Below are 20,184 nucleotides of genomic sequence, written 5' to 3'. Positions count from 1 at the left end.
AAATAGCTTCCCTCTATGGGAGACAAATGCACTAGTGACAGGCTTTAGGGGTATATGCTAAGATAGGTAATCTTACAAAACTGCCACATTTTCACAACAGCACCTCCTGTAAATGAGTGCTTCTTCTCTTCCACTCTGAGCTATGCCCACCCCCAACTCTAAATTCTCCTAGTGCTGGCTGTCACCTTCCATGTACAGATAGAGAGGGGATCTCAGTGACATGATTTCGGAGAGATGTCCCCAAATCCCCACACACCTTAATCGTTGTTTCTGTCTCCATATAGCTTAAGGCTTTGTGGCTTACTGGATTCCCTTAGTAGAAGTTATACTTTAAGCTCTTCTTTGATTATATCTTATTTTAAGTGGAACTTCAAAACACAAGCTTTGCCAGGAGGGTGAAGGAAAATAATATGAATATACTGGTTGGAGAAGGACAGGTTGTACTGAGGATTTGGAATAGGGTCATGTTCAGAGGAAAAAGACAGGGGGACAGTAAGGACCTTTTTCTTACCTTACATGTTTACTATCACTAACTAAACTAAGAATACAAATTTGGCAAGATTGGCAGGAAATCACGATGATTGAAGTCTTCTAGGGAGGGACTTCCCTGGTGGTCCAGTGGTTAAGAATCCACTCTGCAACGCAGGGGACGTGGGTTTGATCCCTGGTCAGGGAACTAAGATCCCACAGGTTGGGGTAGCAGCCAAGCCCACGAGCTGAACCCGTGCACCACAGCAAAAGATCCCACGTGATGAAACAAAGATACCATGAGCTGCAACTAAGACCTGATGCAGCCAAATAAATAAATACTTCTTTTTAAAAAAGAATAAAAAAAGGACTTCTAGTGAGAAATTCAAGAGATATTTAGGAGAGTGGTTGCCCCATTTTGCCAAGCCTTCTGTACCAGCCTGTTCCATTGGGTGTGATTCTGGACTCACAGGTTTCTTGTCATGACCAATTCTCACATCTTCTCCATTTTCAGGCCCCAGTGCATTGTCTTAACAGGGGGACCCATGACAAGACCTGCTCTCTTGGATATAACTCACGCCTTTACCAAGAACAGTGGCCTTTGCATCTGCTGTGAAGTCTTTGTGGTAAGAGCTACTTCATCCCTTGAAGGTGCCTTTTCCTACTTGCTCATTTGTGTTGCCTTAGGAGAGCCCAGCAGGTATATGCAGTGATAGGAGAATGATAAGTCAGTTTAGAATAGGACCCCTTTCCTTCATTCACATACCAAGGACTAGCAGGGGCCCATGATCCTGAACTTAAATGAGTGGATAAAATGTGTTTCAGATTCCACAGGAGACCAACTAAAAATGATAATACTTCTCAATCATGGCCTTTGAGTCAAGAAAAAGAGAACCAGCTCATAAATAAAATGAAAATATTTGGGGGTGATAACTGTTCTCAGAAATATGAAAGGATAGAATGAGCTAGAGAGCACTATTATGTAGATTAACTGATGAGGAAGAGCCAGACTCTATGGCCTTAAATGAAAGCAGGTAGAATTTAGATTAAATATTTGAATAAACTTGATGATACTACAGATATCTAGGGAGTTAAACTGAGTTTTCCATGCCTTAGATAAACATTCAAAGCTGAATGAGTTCCTTTTTGTTCAGGAAGTATGTGGTGGACTAAGGATAACTTACTGGTGGTTTTTCCAGGAGGTATTCAAAGTAGATGCTAAACACTTAACAATAATTATTGACCAGTCACTATCACCACTCTCTAAAGTGAGAAGAAAGCATTAATATTTTAACAAAATAATAAGTCTAAGTCCTCCAAACGAGCCTACTTCCACTTGTATTCTCACAGAGTGCTCTCTTGCACACACTGTGTGTGTGTCCCTGTTTCTCTCTCTCTGGGTCATGCACACACACCACTCAAAATCCTCAGCTGTGTCAGTGTATTATGATCATAATTACCTATTCTTCAAAGTATTTTCCTACAGTTTTTCTTGTTTCAGTCTACAGAACAGTCTAGTGAGGAAGAAAGGAAAAGAAGCCCTATTTTCATTGCACTGACTAGAAAAGTGAGATTCAGGAAAATTCAATTATGCACAGGGTCACAGGACAAGAAGAAAGTGGCAGAGTCAGGATATTGGTCCAGGTCTTTGTGACCACATGGACTGTAGCTGCCAGGCTCCTCTTGTCCATGAAGTCTTCTAGGCAAGAATACTGGAGTGGGTTGCCATTTCTTTCTCAAAGAGATCTTCCTGGGCCAGGGATCAAACTCATGTCTCCTGCATTTCAGGTGGATTCTTTCTTTACCAGCTGAACCACCGGGGAAGCCCTTAGAGTTGGATACTACTCCCTAAACTTCCAAAACTTGCCAGGGAATAGGGTAGCCAGGAAGCTGTGTAATCTAGCTAGGGCCAGTCAACTGTCCCATGATGCAGGGGTTAATTTACCACATGTCATTGTGACCAGCACTTAAGCATCTTTTAACACTTGGCAATACTCTAAGTGCAATATGAAGCAAGCTGGTCATATTATCTTTCCTCTCAGTCATTATATGATAGTAGCTCAAACAATATAACTCAATGTAATTATCCCATAGAGGTTAGAGGGAATCCTACTGACTACGTAAGATTGACAGGTTAAATAATGACCAACAGGGACTCCAGAGGATTTTATAAAATCTCATCAAGCACCCTACTCTCATATTATCAACTTTGGTGCCCTGGATTAGTGGATTTCATTTTGGCCAATATAATACCGGAGCCAGTTTTGGTGAAATACGCAGTTTGGGGTATTTTTCTTCTCTAGTAATTTAGAGAAAATTTAGTTTAGCAAGCCAATAAAATATCTCTAGGAAAGGAGAAATGAACTGAGAGTATAAACAGTCATATATTGGCAAGGGACACAAGGTCTTTTTAAGAGAGATTACTTTAAATTAACCCTTTGCTGCTTTAACGATAATAAAAGAGTATGGTTCTGGAATAATGTTTCATGTGAGATAGGTACTTAAGCCTGTTCCTCTAATGGCCCTGGTTGCTTGACATGTATATTAGACCACTTCCTACATTACTGTGCTGGTCTCTCTGAGTAAGGCCCAAGAGCCTCGTCCCCAGTGCTGAGATTCTCTTTGGGACAGAAAATAGTCACTGTATCAGTTAATGACTTTTCAGTTAGTTACTTTCTGTGAGCTCCTGAGACTGCAGATGCTGTCAGCATTTTTCAACTCCATGCTCAGTCCTCAATCATCTTTACAAAGAAACAGATGGAAGGGGATGTAGGGAAAGTCAAGGTAACATTATTTTTTTCCCCCCAAGACATAGTGATTGGTGGTTAGGCTGACCTTGTGGAAAAGGTTAAATGGTAACAGTGATGTTGAAAGATAACAATTTACATTTTAACTCTAGAAAGCTCATGCTCATGGACTTCTGAGACACTCAGTTATGTTCTAAATCACTGTTTTGCCATCTATTAGCTGGGATTCCCTTGGGCACACGATATAATCTCCCTATGCTTCCATTTTCTCAGGTATAAAATGGGAATAATAATGATGATGACAGCACCTGTGTTTGTTACAGGGTCATGAGAACTCCAGAAGATAAGCTTTCTAGCATTCAGCTCAGAGTCTGTCAAACAGTAAATGCTCAATTAATTTTATTTGTTATTGTTGGTATTATTATTACGGGATATTTTTGATATACAGTTGTTGGCATTTTCATTCTGAAAACATACCCCCCTCAACAGAAACCTAAAACACCCTCTCTTAGCAAAACCAGGTCCAAACATTGGATCTTGGACTTCCAGTTATCCAGCAACTTGATCAGGATAGAACAGTTAGACGCGCACTCCCTCCCAGCTAGTCACGGGGCAGCAGGCTCTGCGCTCCATCCCTCTGCTGACCTCCAGTTACTGGCCATCTGCTCCTCCAAGTAAGGGGCAGACTCAGAGCTCACAGGCATTTCGTTGTTGGTGGGTAGGGGAAAACACATGCCCCTCAGCTGCCATATCCTGCAGACAGGCAGGGACTAGATGTTGTAGCCCTCAAAACTGCTGAAAGTGAAATTAAGAATTATACTTTTGCTGGTCCCAAGTCCACACTGTAGCCTTCCAACTATTCAACTAACATTCCACTCACCCGTCTGAGCTTCTGCCCATCTCTTGCCTTTTTCTGTGAAACTTAAAGATTTCAGAAGAGGGACCCTTCATCAGGACAAACTGGGGGATATTTTTTAAGGAATCTGGCTTTGTTACTTAAAATAATGTCTATTTTTCTCCTTTGAATTACCTTATAATAAGTTAGTGATATATCCCAGGAGGCTTTCTATTCAGTAAGTGTGATTTTCTTTTTCTTATGTGCTTCACTCCTTTCACCACACGAAGACTAGGGGTAGGATTCCACCTTTGAGCATCACCTCATGTTTCTGAGCATAGACATCTTCAGTGCATTCAGCAACAGGCAAATATGAAGCCAAGGGTTGTGATTTCCACTAATTGTACTGTATGTACAATGGCATTAAAAAAACACTGCCTTTCTTTGTCAGTCAGTTTCCTCACTTATTTGTAGTAGCTGGAGAGATAGTAATCATTGCAGATAGCTTAGTTTGGATTCATGTACCCTTAATTCTCTGAGTAGGGCTTCCCTGGTGGCTCAGTGGTAAAAGAATCTGCCTGCCAAGGCCAGGAGACATGGTTTTGATCCCTGACAAATGGAAGAGTAGAGCGACTAAGTCCATGTGCCACAACTATTGAGACCTTTTGGTGGCTCAGCAGTAATGAATCTGCCTGCAATGCAGAAGATGTGGGTTCGATCCTTGGGTCAGGAAGATTCCCTGGAGCAGGAAATGGCAAACCACTCTAGTGTTCTTGCCTGGGAAATCCCATGGACAGAGGAGCCTGATGGGCTACAGTCTCTGGGGTCACAAGAGCTGAACACTACTTAGCGACTAAACCACCACCACCATCAATTCTCCGAGTACACTACGTTCAGTTTTAAAAATCACACAGCTCATCATGTGAGAAGGCATAGTGTTTCTAGGCATAGCTGTCACTCATATACTTCTCAGTTTTACATTTAAAGGCAGTTTTTTTTTAAACTAAAGCAAATAAAAAATATACATTAAAGATGGAAAGGTGATCCAATTGATCTGGGATTTAACATGCTCATCACATAAAGTCATTATTGCCAAAAATGCAACTCTTACCTCTTTTATACATTTTGTTTCTGTTAAAACTGCAAAGGGCTTTCAAGTTTACTGGCATCATTAATTAAGTACATTGTCGTGTATTGGTTGAAAAATAAAGATTTTTTTTAAAGATTGCTTCTAGTTTTCATTTTGAAGCATTAAGAAAAATATTAGGTTAAATCACATGAAATTTACTTTTTTGTGTGTTGAAAGTCATTAAACACTGGCAACTTCATATGATGAAACTGTAGTCAGTAAAACAACACCCATATTCTACTTTTCTAACAACAGTTAACATTTTTCTTAGATGCTTCCACTCACTTTTTAAATGAAATAAACCATTACAGATCAAGCTAAAGTCGCCTTTATAGCCACTCAGCCCCATGGCTTTCTCCCTCTGAAAAGGCAATGTTATCTGATTTTGATTGGTGTTCTTCTAGTCATTTCACCTATGTGTACAAGATGTAGATCTATTTTGACTAATGTTTGCCTACTCATTATATTCTTTAAACCTGATTGTCCTGTTCTCTCTTCTCACTGTAAAGAAGAAAAGGAATAACATTGGACCAACTTCATTATGTAGATCCCCTTTTAACAAGATTTCACCATTACCTTTTCTCTTTTTTTTCATAAAATTTACAAAGTATCTTAATAAAACCTAAAACTCTCTTTGAATTCAACAAATCTTTTCTTTTGTCAAGGGAAGATAACCAACTTTCAACTCTGTGGCTTATGGAGGGCAGTTCAAGCATAGATAACCATGGAAAACTAAAATTCCCATTTTTTCTTCTATCATCATCCTTTTAATCTCTTCACCTCCATCAAAAGGAAAAAAGCTTTTTTTAGATGCACTTATTCTTTATTAGTCATTGAGTCTTTGTTATGATATTAATAAAATAATGACATGACAAAATACAGGGAGAATGTAGTGACCTATAAGTGGGCACTAGGATCATGAAGAGTTAAAATATCCACCAAATCAGAAAGGGAAAACTTTTCTTTCCCATAGTTCCAACCAGAGAGGCAATGAAAGCAAAGACAGAGCAATAAGACCCTTGATGTTTTAAAATATAAGAGTTGGAAAGAACACTGCATTTGACCCAAATTCCTGTATTTGACCCCAATAATATAGGAAATCCTTTGCAAATTCTTTTTCATAATATACATCTATTTGAAGTAGTGTCACATAAATTTATCCTCCAGACTAAATAATTAGAATTCCTTTACCCCTTTCTCTATCAATGACAAAGTCATAATATATACAAAATTTTTAGAGCTTCTTTGTTCAAATCCTGAATTAACTTATATTTTGACTCCTAACTGAGCTAATCTCTATAATATTTTAATTGGGTGATAAAATCCATCTTTGTGACTATTGATGTATTTGAATGTTGAAAAATTAAATTTCAACATGTCTTCCCTTTTTGTTAGTTCACTTTTCCCATACTATGTTTGTATTATAGCCTTGCCTCACATTAATAAGTGTGCTACAAGAATATTATGATTGTTTTAGCAAGGATAGTCTCTGCATGAAATATTTTTATAACTTCTCAATACAGCAAACTTAGGCATTAAAGTAAATCTCTCTGTCACAATTAATGTTTAATCTGGATTTTTGTATTACTACTAGATATACATTAGGCTATATTTGTTTAAATAAATGCCAGTTTCTCCAGAGGTTCAAAGTCATTGCGGTACAACTCAATATGCCGATGGTCTGATACCTTGCCTAGTTGTTGGTTATTCTTCTATCTCATGGTTATTGTTACCATTCAGCTTCCCTAAAGAAAATATTTCTTCTTTCTTTTGCAATTGACAATGTCTAGAATGCCAAGAAGGACTAGTGGTTGAAATGCATTGACAGAATCCTGAGCAAAATTTGATTTATAATGACATATCTTTGCTCAGGCTAGATCTTCTGGTTTAATAACTATCCTTCCTCTGTACCTTCTCCATCTTCATTGGAGGTTCTTATTATTTAACTCTAAAGTAAGTTATCCAAACTGCTTTGATATGTTGTTATGTTCTAGAAAGCATTCTAGTGAAAATAAGTACAAAAAGAATCTGATACAATTTAAATAGAATACTAAAATGGAAGGGACCACAAATTACATCTAGTGTTATATAATAGAAATGTAATATGTGCCACAAATGTAATTTAAAAATTTCTAGTAGCCAATCAAGAAAAGTAAAAAGAAACAGGTAAATGCAAGGCATCCAGATTATTATTTCAACATTCAATGTATGTAAAAACATTAATGAGACATTTTACATTCCTTTTTTTTTTCATACTAAGGTTTCATAATCCAGTGAATGTTTTACATTTCCAGTACATCTTTATGTGGACCAGCCAGATTTCAAACACCCAGTAGCAACATGTGGATAAGGGCTAATCATACTGAACAGTGATGGCCTAGACAATTTTCTTATTCTTATAAAAGTGAAAATAAAGTGAAAGTGTTAGTCGCTCAGTCGTGTCTAACTCTTTGCAACCCATGGACAACCCCCTGCCAGGCTCCTCTGTCCGTGAAATCCTCCGGGCAAGAATACTGAAGTGGGTAGCCATTCCCTTCTCCAGGGGATCGTCCCACTGGGCTGGGACGACCCCCTAGAGATGCAGGATTGAACTCGGGTCTCTTGCATCACAGGCAGATTCTTTACTGTCTGAGCCACCAGTGTAGAGCCCAAATCCAGAGAAAACAAATGGCACACCTAGGGTATCGGCTCATCCATTTCAGAGCCAGATCTGAGCCATACACTCTGCTCCCAGTTCAGCACTCTTTCAGCTGTATTGTAGAACACTGGTGAACTTAGGTCTGAGACTTAATTGAGATTGTGAGCACTTATTTAATATAATAAAAATCAACTTTGGATGAGCACTTACTACATTCCAGACATCATTCCAGATACTTTATCATGACTATTTGAAATGACCTTGCAGAATAGCTATTTGATCCCTGTTTCTGGAATAATGTATCAAAGTTCAGACATCATTAATTACCTGCAGAGTGGCCAAATGAACCCAGTTCTATCTGATCAAAAACCTGGTATCTTTTTCATACGTAACAAGCCTTTTCTCTCTAATCCAAGACCCTCTAAGACTATGACTCCAAGAATGGTCTGAGGACCAGCAGCATCAGTGTCATCTGGGAGTTTGTTAGAAATGCAGAATCTTCAGCCTTGTTTCAGTTCTACTCAGTGCATTTTACCAAGATCTGAGGTGGTTAGTAAGAAATCTAAAACAATTCAATAAAATATTTCCATCAACTGAAAGAATTTTTCAGGAAAATAGTAGATTTGTACCCTTGTCAGGCACATGGTAGATAATCAGAAATACTCTTGGGGTTGATTTGAAACATGCAAAGAATAAAATTAGCTTGAACCTCTAAGGAAGAAGAAACAACAGAAACTTTAATTAAAATGAGTTTCCAGAACTCAACTCTTAAAATTTTAAAATGCTTCATCTACCACCACAACACCTGCCTCCTTCTCTCTTAATCTCTTCTGTTCTTCCCGTGCCATAGGTATGTGAACATCTATTTCCACTAACTTTGTTGAGTAATGGCAAATGTTAATGTGAATAGGAATATGTCTACATTGGGCTTCCCAGGTGGTGCTAAAGGTAAAGAACCTGCCTGCCAATGCAGGAGACATAGGAGATGCGGGTTTGATTCCTGGGGCAGGAAGATCCCCTGAAGGAGGGAATGGCAACCCATCCCAGTATTCTTGTCTGGAGAATCCCCATGGACAGAGGAGCCTGGTGGGCAACAGTCCATAGGGTACAAAAAGTCAGACATGACTCTAGTGACTGACCACACACGATGTCAATATCACACAGAGAAAAGTGATACAACGGTGTCTTCACCACATAAAAAAACAAAGAATGGGCCTGATAGAATTATCAAGATGTAATTGTTCCTGCCAGGATTTGCAACTCACCACATTTTGGCTCCCAAGAGTGCTGTCACGTTTCTTGAAACTGGGCTCTAGCTGAGGCTTCCTTGGTATTCATAAATGTGGGTCTTGCTATTTAAAAAAAAAATTTGGTCATACCACACAGCATGTGGGATCTTAGTTTCCCAAAGAGGGACTGAACCTGCCCCCTGCATTGGAAGGCAGAATCTTAGCCACTGGATCACCAAGGAAGTCCCCGGCTCTTGCTATTGAGTCAAACGTTGATGGTGTATTTATCCTGAACCTCGTCAATCACATTTTCTGTATTTTTTCTCTTGTGCCATCAGCTCTTTCTTTCATTTGACATGAGGCAGTTAACTAAGCAGGTGCTACTACATCTAGACATTCTGCACGGAAAGTGAGTAATGCGAGCAGCCCAAGTTCTTTCCAGAAGGTTGAATGTCTGTGAAGCCTGTTTAGTGAGGTGTTTTCCCCTCTTTCCCATTTCTTAACCCAACACGGCATTGCTGGCTATTTTTGTCCTTTAGAAAATAACAGCAGTGCGATGTATAATAGCAGGGCTTCTAACCAATATTTCATTGTGTCATACAGGGACCGCGCAAGCTGTGTGTTAAAGAGATGAACAGTGGCATGGCAAAAAAGCAGGCCTGGCTTATAAAGAACAAAATCAAGGCATTTTATGCAGCAGTGGCAGCAGATTGTTTCAGGGATGGTGTCCGAAGTCTCCTTCAGGTAAGGCTGGAATTGAGAGAATGAGTACAGAGGCAAAAGACAATTAGCACTCCATTGTAATGAAGCTCCCAAATGGAACTGCTCCAGTGAGGCATCAGAGATCAATATAGACAGTTAAGGAATTCATTTTGAATTCCTGGGGATAGGCAAAGCTAAAACAGAAGCAGAGAGGTTCTATTACAGTGAACTATGAGTGATACACTGGAAATGGAAAATGAGGTTGCCTTTGGCCAACAGCATATATTCTGTCTCATACTTATTGAAATGCAAATTTGTTCTGATAGTTGACAACATTCAAGCTCCTATTAAAACTTCAAACTATTTTTACATCTCATACTGCATATAGCAAGGCTCAAGTCAGGCATTCTTTTCCTTTTTTCTTTTGCAAATGGTGTGAGAGCAGCTGCAAGACTGGACTAAATAAATGTCTGGTGATCTGGGCATAAAATCTCCCTCTCCTCCTTAATTATTTCCAGAATTTTAAGTAAAATGTAATAATCTCTGTGGTTTAACACTAAAGCTCACAGTTCTTCCATCTTTTCTCCCTTATTCTTTCTTTTTCTCCTCTCCTTTTATAATATACAGAATCTTTCCCTAGTTCTGATTTTCTAAATTTAAAATGCCAGAGCATTCTAAAACAATCCAGGAGAACCTCAGAAATTGTAGGGCTTGGCTTTCTAATAATTTGGACTTCAGTATTGTTGGAAAAACTTGATTGTACATATACTAAATGATATATTTAGCTTTCAGAATTGCCATCTACAGGAGTGTCAAAATTCAGGATTACATCCAGTTAACGCTGATGGCTTATGCAGGCCGGAAAGAAAGCACATGGATTAAATTGTAATATTTTGGAGAATAAGAGTTTTTGATGCATTCCTGTCTCTAGTATCCCCAAAGAACAAAGTAGCTTGACATGTAGAGAAACCATTTCTGAAAAATCTATTACCTTCTTCTGAATACCAACGAGCCTCTGTTACTAATTTGATAAACCATGGAAGTAGATGTCATTGCAAGATGCTGATTTTCCTTTCAGTGGCAAGTTATTTTTCAGTAGCTCTTTGGTTAAATGGGTTGAGAAGGTTACACATTTAATGTAAAATTATCATGGAAGGTTAGTAAAATAATAAGAATCTCAACTAGGAATGAGACAACAAATACAGAATAAGAACATGAAGAGGGAAGACATTGGCACGTAAAACAATTCACCTATTAATCCAGAAGACATTGTAAAAAAAAAAAAAAAAAACTTGACATGAATTTCTTCAGAGAAAAATGGGAATAAGAGAGGTCATGTCAAAAAGGGCAGGACAGTAGTATTAAAGGGAAGCACTGACAACTATACCATTTTGAATAAAACCTTCTTTGCATCTAAAAAATTATGATATGAATGGCCACATCCTCAAATCATAGTCATGGAAAACACTACTTCCATACTGCCGTGTGTCTGCCAAGGGTCAGATGACAGCTCTAAGGAGCTATTCTGCTACCTGTACATTTCTAAGGACAACACACAAAATGAGGTGGAGGCAAAGCTTATTTCAGGAACTCTCTATCAATGCCTATCTTTTTTTCACTTGCTACTGTCACTTCAACGTCCCACTTTGGGACAAAAATGTCCCACTTTTCTCACTGTGTCACTATTCCCATGACCCAGAATATCCTGCCTTCACTTCCGCTGTTCCCCTTACTTTTACTTGGTAACATCTAACCAAACTGCCAGATCCAAAACAAATGTCAGCTCTCCCAAGAAACCATTCAAAATTTTCTCCCTTACACTTCCATATGATTTCTTACTGCATTTGCACATTAATAATAATTATTTGTATGTATCTGTCACCTCAATCTTATTCTAAACTCCTTCAGGCCAAAGAATGTGTCTCACTACTCTCTCACAGCACCTAACATAGCACTTTGTAATGAATAGGTGCTCAGTGATATCCCCGATTAAATTTAATTAACTGGAAGCCATATCCTGTCACCTAATGGGGGGAATGAAACTTCTGGTATGGAAGATGGCTATTAATGATACTGTCGTGTAAGAGGATTAGATTCTGGAAACATAGCTCAGTTATTCTTCAATAAATAATGTAAGTAGAAGTTTCAGTGGTTCTTCTATATAGGAATTTTCCAAACATGGATTTTATTGCTAATGACATTATGGATATAGCAGGTGGAAATGAGCTTTGAACCACCAAGTTACAGCACGCATGCCAACAGTTAAGCCAACCCTCACTTGATTTTAAATTATTGAACCATTTTAATGAGTGTATCAGAAGAAATGCAAATGACTGCTAATTTAGAAAAGCTACATTTCTGTCATCTAAAATCCATTTATGGCTGAGATGATTTAGAACTAATCTTTCTATTTTATGCTTGGGTACGGGCATGAAGGACATGCAGTAAAATGTAATCTAATCTTCAGAACATTACTTCAGTGCTCTTTTGGACATTATTTTTCATTTGCAGAGGTAGCTTCCTGGTCTGGTAAGAGTTGCCCATGTGTTTATCTCCTCTGTTTAGGCCTCGGGCTTAGGACGAATGAAACCAAACACTCTGGTGATTGGATACAAAAAAAACTGGAGGAAGGCTCCCCTGACAGAGATCGAAAACTATGTGGGAATCATACAGTAAGTGATGGCTTTCAAGACGTGCTCTTGTTTGTCAAGCACTAAGCAGGGCAGTACATAACTGACACTGTTGTACAGAATGAATTGCCTGAGAAGACGTCATTCCCCTGGTGCTCTGAATTCTTTAGCAAAGTGGAAAAACACTGCCAGTATTAAAACTTGAGGGAATCGTGTCTTCAGAGGAGGAGGGGTGGGGAAAATTCGGTGTCAGAGAAAAAGGTAAACATAAAGAGTTACAATCTTAAAACCTATTTACAAGATTAAAAGGCGAGGACAACTAGGTAAGGAAGGAATTGTTTTTTCAAAACAGTTGGAATCTTAGGTTGGCTGATGTGCTCAATTCAGTGATCTTACCTTGAGCCTCACCTCCCCCGTTGTGATACAAGGATCCACATGGCAGGTGCCTTTGACAGGTAACAATGTTAGTTTATGGACAAAAAGTGAGTTTAAAATGCATGTGACATCTAATATCTAAAAATGGAAGAAGTCATGGGATAGGGATAATAATGCTAATCCTTCAAAGACTAGTTGGCACCAGGCTAATGTCCTTAATGTGAATTATCCCACTTAATTCTCACAAGAAGCCTTTGAAGTAAGGACTACTACTGTTCTGATTTTATGAGTAGAGACATAGACATTAAAAATTAAGTAAAAGGCAGAAAATGACAAGTTGGAATTCTGACCCAAGACCAACCAAGTTCAAAGTTTAAACTAACGATCACAATGCTATGCAACCTTCAAAAGCACATGTATACCCAAAGTATTACCTGGCTTGGTTCCTTCTTTAAAGTAAGAGAAGACAAATACTATACATACAGAGCAACTCAGGGTGTCCTCAGTGACAATTCTAGAAAATTGAGCCTCTCTTCCAGACTTGAAAATACTTAACCAGCTTTGTCTCAAGGAGGGTGATATTAGCTAGGCCTAACAGCCATCTTTTGTGTCAATAGCTCAGAAAGTGGAATATTTCCTGTCTGATTTCATACCACAGGGCAGAGAACATGCCAAGAGGTCTGACTGCACTTAGGATTCCATAATACACAGGAAAAAAATTCCTCACCTCTTCAAAGCAGGTGTATACCCAGTGTTTCTTATACCAGGCTTTGTCTTCCGGCCCCTGCTAGAATGAGTATCACATTTACCATTATTTGGGGGAGATTTAGGGAACACAACAAAATATTCCCATATTAGTTCTATTAAAAAGAAATAAAAGAAAATAATTTTCATCTTCTGAAATTATATGCATTACTGACCAAACAATCATTTAACAGTCCTCCTAACATGGGGAACCCATGTATTAAATGCATCCTTCTGAACTGTGTTCCCTAAACATGTGACATCTAGATGCCGTGTGCGGCTATCTGGCTCTGACTGGTACTCTAAGTTTAGGACTAAACCAGGTGATCAGGGACAGAATTTTGCCAGGCTTAGCAAACAGCTTTTTGATATATTTAAAATCACAATTAGCTGCTGGCCAGACACCCTTAGAAATGGACTAGATCCACACTCTGTTATCCTGATTCTTCAGTAAAGTTTCATCCTCATCTTTAGAAAGAAAGAGGGGTGGAGTAAAAAGGAAAAAATAAGTGAATCTTCGGTCAAAGAGTCCATTAGTGATATAATATTATCTGAGTTCATCTTCCAACCTCCCTACCATCTGAAATATTCTAAAATTTCAAAGAACCAAAAATTAAGCTGGGGAGACTCCTGGCTTTTATACAAATTAATCATTGGTAATAAAATTTAGTGTTAAGGTGGATCAAATTTGTACTAGTATAAAACTTAGCTGGCTTGATAAAGTTAAATGATTTTATTACCACAGCAAATGGAGTCAACACAAAAGGAAGACAATCAGATATCCATTTTGTATTTCTCTAACTTTTTCATTTTATTTTTTTAATGACTTAAAGCACAGTACTATTATTAACATAAAGGGGTATTACTACAATAATACAATATTTTATTGATACCATTTTCTTTGAGTAAAAGATTTTAAATTTCATAATATTCATAAGTATGATTTAATTTTAATTAGACTTTTATTAGTTTTCATGGGCTGTCATAACAAATGACCTCAAAGTTAGTGGCTTAAAACAACACAAATGTGTTAGCTTACAAAAGTGTAGGTTAAAAGTCTGACTGTCTGAAAGAGAAAGAAAAATACCATATGATATCAGTTATATGTGGAATCTAAAATGATACAAATGAACATATTTACAAAACAGACAGGCTCACAGACTTAGAAAATAAACTTAAGGTTACCAAAGAGAAAGGAGGTAGGGGAGAGATAAATTAGGAGCTTGGTATTAGTAGGTACAAACTACTATATATAAAATAAATAACATGGTCCCACTGTATAGCACAGGAAACTATATTCAATATCCTGTAATAAACTATAATGGAAAAGAATATCTATATATAACTGAATCACTTTGCTATACACTGAAAACTAACACAACATTGTAAATCAACTCTACTTCAATTAAAACAAAACAAGTCTTACACCAACCCCCTGGACTGTTTTCCCTTCTGGAGGTTCTAGGAGAGAATTCCTAGCCTTGCCTTTTCTAGGTTCTAGAGGCATCCCACTGCTCATGGCCTCTGTCTCCATCTTTACAGCTTTTAATGGTCAAGTCCTTCTCCCACCACATTGCTCTAACCTCATCCTCTGCTTCCAAATTTTACTTTTAAGGACCTTTGTCATTATACAATATCCTGGTCCTGGATAATTTTGCCTAACACAGAATTCAGATACCTTTTGTGGAACACACTGTCTACTTTTTATAATCAAGGACACTTAGAAATAAGATTGATCAGGATATTACTTTGTGGAACTTTTGCTAGAATGGATCTATTATTTTAAGTGAAGTACACTTATGGTTCAAATTTTGAATGGATATTATTACTATACTGAACTTATTTATATTGCTATTCGAAAATTGAGGTTTATTTTGGCAAGAGACTTTTTTTTTGCATATCTCTATAGTTTCTGGGAAAGGGTGACCAAATGAAAAGTCTCTTTGGGCTTCAGATCCATAAAAGATTGAACAAAGGAACTCCCAGGGAGACTATTTCAAATGAATGCAAAGTACCAATTGGTTTGCCTGATATTTCAGGGCAGGGAAAATGTATTTTATAAGAATGGAGATAAAAGAACTAGTATTTCTTTCCCCTCTAGATAGTCTAATTCCATTGGGTTGGGTTTAGAGAAGATACAACAGCCAACTTCATCAGGATAGGGTTGCCTTGAAAAAGTTACTTCAAATGGTCTCTCTAAAATCAATAATGAAAGTTTCTTAGAGGAACTGGAGACATTTTTAACTGGGAACTTGCTGTCAAAAATGTTGTAGGATTCCCCCTCAATGGGTAAGCAGTTTGGCTGGTAATTTCAAAGGGTTTGTGGCCTTGAGACTTCTGTACAGTGATTGTTTTGTTTACATTAGAAAAGAATAAAATATTTTAAATAATCAAAATTCTAATCTTAAAATTCTAGTTGATAGTATTGTTTGAATAAGAGTTAGTTACCTTTCCTCGGAATACATTTTTAAAAGACATAAAGGGAAAACAAGCAAACAGAAAAAGCATCAACTCTTGACTATGTTCAAAAGTAAATTTTGGTAGCTTAATTACATTAAAATCCTAGAAGTTTAGTATGAGTCCAAATCTTGAGGATTGAGTCATTTAAATCACTAACTATTTTGTTTCCTCTTTCAGTGATGCGTTTGATTTTGAGATTGGTGTTGTCATAGTCAGAATCAGCCAAGGGTTTGACATCTCCCAGGTTCTTCAGGTGCAAGGTATGTACTATCTTCATTCAACAACCAGATATTCACCGAGCACCTACCCCTGCCTGGTGTTGTTCTAGGTGCGAGGGGATAGTGCAGAGCCCAATACAGACAAAACCTGCTAACAACGGAGCTCTTGGCAGGACAACGTTCTTGCCCTACACAAGGTGTACCCTTTCCCTGTGTTTTTCTCATTGTTAACATAAGTGGTGTTTGTCTTGCTAACCAGAAATATAGAATAATTCAGGGCAGTTATCAGACTTCTCATCACAAAACCACAAACCTAGTATCACTAAAAATAAATACATTTGGTGAAGTAAACTGCCAAATTAATTTTTGCAAGATGTTTCAAAAAAATGAAGATTAATTATTTCCTTGGAAAAGCATGTATTTTGTTTAAGAGTCTGTGATCTGGTTTGTAGCTAATATGGAAATGAGCCTGAATGTATCATGCTGTGAATCACTAATCTAAGTCAGAGACAGAAGCACTAATTCAGATTAGTGATTCTGCTTTTTCCCTGTAGAGGATTCCATAAACTCCTTGTTAAGTCTTAGAGTATAAACATACCCTCTTGTGTATAAAGTGAAGGACACATCCAAAGAGTCAGCAAAACACTAGGATAGGTCACTAATCCTTGACTCACCTCTTTAGCTGAACTTCACAATGGAGTGCACTGACAAGATGATACTAAAACAGAAGGATATTTGGGGGTAACCTCTTGTGTACCAGGTATGGTGTATATTGCAGTGCTGGATAGACTAAGACTACTAAGAGTCTGTATCATAGCCTTGTAACGGAAATGGGTGCACTATTAGTGTGATAATAGCTATATTAATAGGGTACTATGGAAAAGGAAAAAGGGGCACTTAATTCCAGGAAGGCTTCCTGGCCAAGTAGGAGCTAACTAGCTAATGGTTGGAGAGAGAAAAAAAGAGAATTTGAGCAACAGCATTCTTGGCAAAGAAGAGAGCATTAGCAAAGATGTGGGACTATGGAGGAGTGAGGTATATGGACACCTGAAAGCACATTCATATTACTGAAGCAGATCATAGTGAAATATAAGGCTGCTGATAAAAGATCCTGATTCAAAAGGCTCATTTGCCTTATTAAAAAGCACAGACCATATTCTATGGACAATGAGGAACTGCTGAAGAGATTTGAAGGGAGGGAATAATATGGTGAAATTTGAGTTTTAGATCTCATACTCTTTCAGTTACATGGAGGATGGACTTGAAGAGGACTAGACCAGAGACAGAAATATAAATCAAAAAGATTTTCATAATCAAAGTGAGCAGGTGACAGCTTGGACTAGAGCAGCCTCTCTCAGGGGATGGAGAGAAAAGGACAGTGTACTTTGGGGGTACAAAAAGCAGACTTCTGGGTTTGATAGGATGTGTGCGATGGGAGAGAGGGACAAGAGGAAAAAGATTCCTTGATTCCTTGGCTGACAGTGAACGGTGGTGCTATTAGTGGAAATGGGAACCACAAGAGGAAGAGAGAGTAGTAGGTATAATGAAGAGATGTCTGGTTCAGTTGTAAACAATGTCCTATAGGAAATCCTACTGGAAATGTCCAATAGGCAGTTAGATAGTCCTAGACTTAAAGGACAAATCTGAACTGGAGATGATGATTTAGATGTTTTGGATCAAATTATATACCCCCAGAATTTGTATGTTGTTAAGTCCTAACCTCACAGTGTGGCTATATTTGGAGACAGCGTCTTTAATCAAATAGGTAAGGTAAAATGAGATCCCTGGGTTGGGTCCTAATCCCATATGAATGGAGTCCTCAGGAAGAGAGATTAGGACACAGACAAGCACACAGGAAAGATCACATGAAGTCAAAAGGAAAAGATGGCCATCTGCAAACCAAAGACAGAGGCCGCAGAATGAACCAACCCTGCCAACACCTTGACCTTAGTGTTATTTTCTAGAACTGCGAGAAAATAAATTTCAGTTGTGTTCTGCCCATATACACGGTATATATCATGGCAGCTCTACCAAACGAATACAAGGAACACCATAATTAAGGTGAAAATTGAAACTGTGACACTGGAAAATACAACCCAAAATGCGTGTAAGGGTTGAGAGCCCCAAGGCACAAGACAAAGGTCCCAAAGGAAGACCGAGGAAGCAGTGGCCAGAGACGAAAAGGCACCAGGAGTCTGTGTTGTCATGGAAGTCATGGGAGCAGAGTGCTCAGAATGCGAACCATCAGCAGAGTCAAATACAGCAAAAACACCAGTAAATTGCAAATGAAATATAACAGACATGGCACAGATAATCTTAGAACAATGTCTGTAGAGCAGTGTTGACAGAATCCAGAGTGCAGTGGGTTAGGGAGAGGGTGTGAGATGATGAAGCAGAGAATGTGGATATGGCCCACCACCAGGAGCTAAGGAGAGGAATAAGGCTGAGGAGGTCTACTATAGACCTCAGAATAGGAGAAGTGTTTGTTTCCAGGTGAAAAAAGAAATGGGTTCTAAAGAGCAGGAGAGAGTGAAGACGAGGATAAAGAAAGAGATGGCCATGGAATAAGATCCTGGAGGAAGGGGAAGATCAAAGGAAGGGCATGGATGGAAGAGTTGGCGTGACACAGAAGAAAACTGCTCCATCTTCTAAAATTGGAATAAAAGAAGTGAGGATTGATGAAGAGTTATGTGGATTTGCAGGAGTGGTAAACTGAGGAAGATCATTCACAATATTCTCAATTCTCTCTGTGAAGCTGGAGTAATTTTGCTAGCTGTCTGCTTTTTCTCTAGTGACATTTGATCTCTGGGGTTGAGAGGATCAGGGTTTTGCTGGGTAGGTTCACAGAAAGGAAAACCCTACAAGAGATTTGAGAGTGCAACTGGCTGATGGGTTCAGAGTCTTTTTTTTTTTTTTTTTTGGCCATTTCACCTCTCTCTCATCCTAACAGAAGGAACCATGAGTGAATCAGGTGAATTTTATGATGTAACAATTCTTTTGTTGCAAGAGAGCAGGAAAAAGAAGAAGAAATTAGAAATCAAGCATTTGTATAAGATGGAGAGTCACTATCTGATATGCATACTCTATAATTCTGCATGAAGAACTTTAAAAAATAAAACTCAGAGTAGAATCCATTCTATGTAAAATTGCTGTGTTAAGGCTATCTTTCATGCCTGCAGGCTTCCTTTCTATGTCCCTTTTCTTTTTCATGGACCTTTTACATCTTCAGGTCAGATATACTAATTCTATGTGGTAGTCACGATTAATTTATATTCCTTCCTAATAGAATGTAATGCATTAATAGCAATCATAGCTAACACTTTCGAGCACTTACTATGTGTCATGTGTTATGCTTCATGTTCACACATATTATAATCGTTATCACCCCAACTCCCCTATCAGGCAAATACTATCATTGTCCCCATTTTACAGCTAATAAAATTGAGGCTTAACTAAGATTCACAGCACCAGTAATTGGTAGAGCTAAGATTCAAACCTGTGTGTATCTGAAGCCTCTATTCTACCTTTTAAAAGAGGAGAACTAGAGGAAAATGACTTACATAATGAGAAGCAGTGGTGAAACTGGAGAGATAGGAATGAAACAAAGCCATTTCTATCTATTCCTTAAAAAACCCAGCATAGGGGCTTTTTGACTATGGTAAGATAAACATGACTCTGAGGACAATCACAAGAACCTAATATTAAGAGACCTAGTTTGTTAACTTCTACATTTTAGTTTGATTTTTCTGCCTTTTGAGTTGTCCTGTCTTTCCATCTAAAAAATAAGAATGCAAACTATAATTTGTATTAAATTACACATTTGCTTTGTATGTTGATCTCTTCAGGCTGAAAGATGTGATACAGCTCCCACCCCTCACTGCTCCATCTGCCAAAATGCCCTGTCAATTTAGTTCTATAAAGCAATACAGCCAGCAAATTCTGTATATTTCTGAAAGAATCCTGGCAGTGAACTGCATCCCCTTTTAATTTCCCAAGGGAATTATCTGAT

General features: G+C 38.1%; 1 protein-coding gene across 4 annotated transcripts in view; it reads left to right on the top strand.

The window, feature by feature from the left end:
* SLC12A1 (solute carrier family 12 member 1) overlaps window positions 1-20,184 on the top strand; it is an 89,765-nt gene that overhangs the window by 45,065 nt on the left and 24,516 nt on the right. For all 4 annotated transcript variants that reach the window (XM_043472064.1, XM_043472061.1, XM_043472062.1 and 1 more), the window contains exons 17-20: window positions 983-1,094; window positions 9,650-9,790; window positions 12,314-12,420; window positions 16,135-16,217. In XM_043472064.1, the coding sequence (XP_043327999.1) occupies window positions 983-1,094; window positions 9,650-9,790; window positions 12,314-12,420; window positions 16,135-16,217 (443 nt within the window). The remainder of the gene's footprint in view (window positions 1-982; window positions 1,095-9,649; window positions 9,791-12,313; window positions 12,421-16,134; window positions 16,218-20,184) is intronic.

This window comes from Cervus canadensis, chromosome 6 (genome assembly GCF_019320065.1).
Source record: "Cervus canadensis isolate Bull #8, Minnesota chromosome 6, ASM1932006v1, whole genome shotgun sequence".
Classification (NCBI taxonomy): Eukaryota; Metazoa; Chordata; class Mammalia; order Artiodactyla; family Cervidae; genus Cervus; species Cervus canadensis.
The sequence above is the reverse complement of the archived record's forward strand: the minus strand, read 5'-3'. Positions and strand labels throughout refer to the sequence as shown.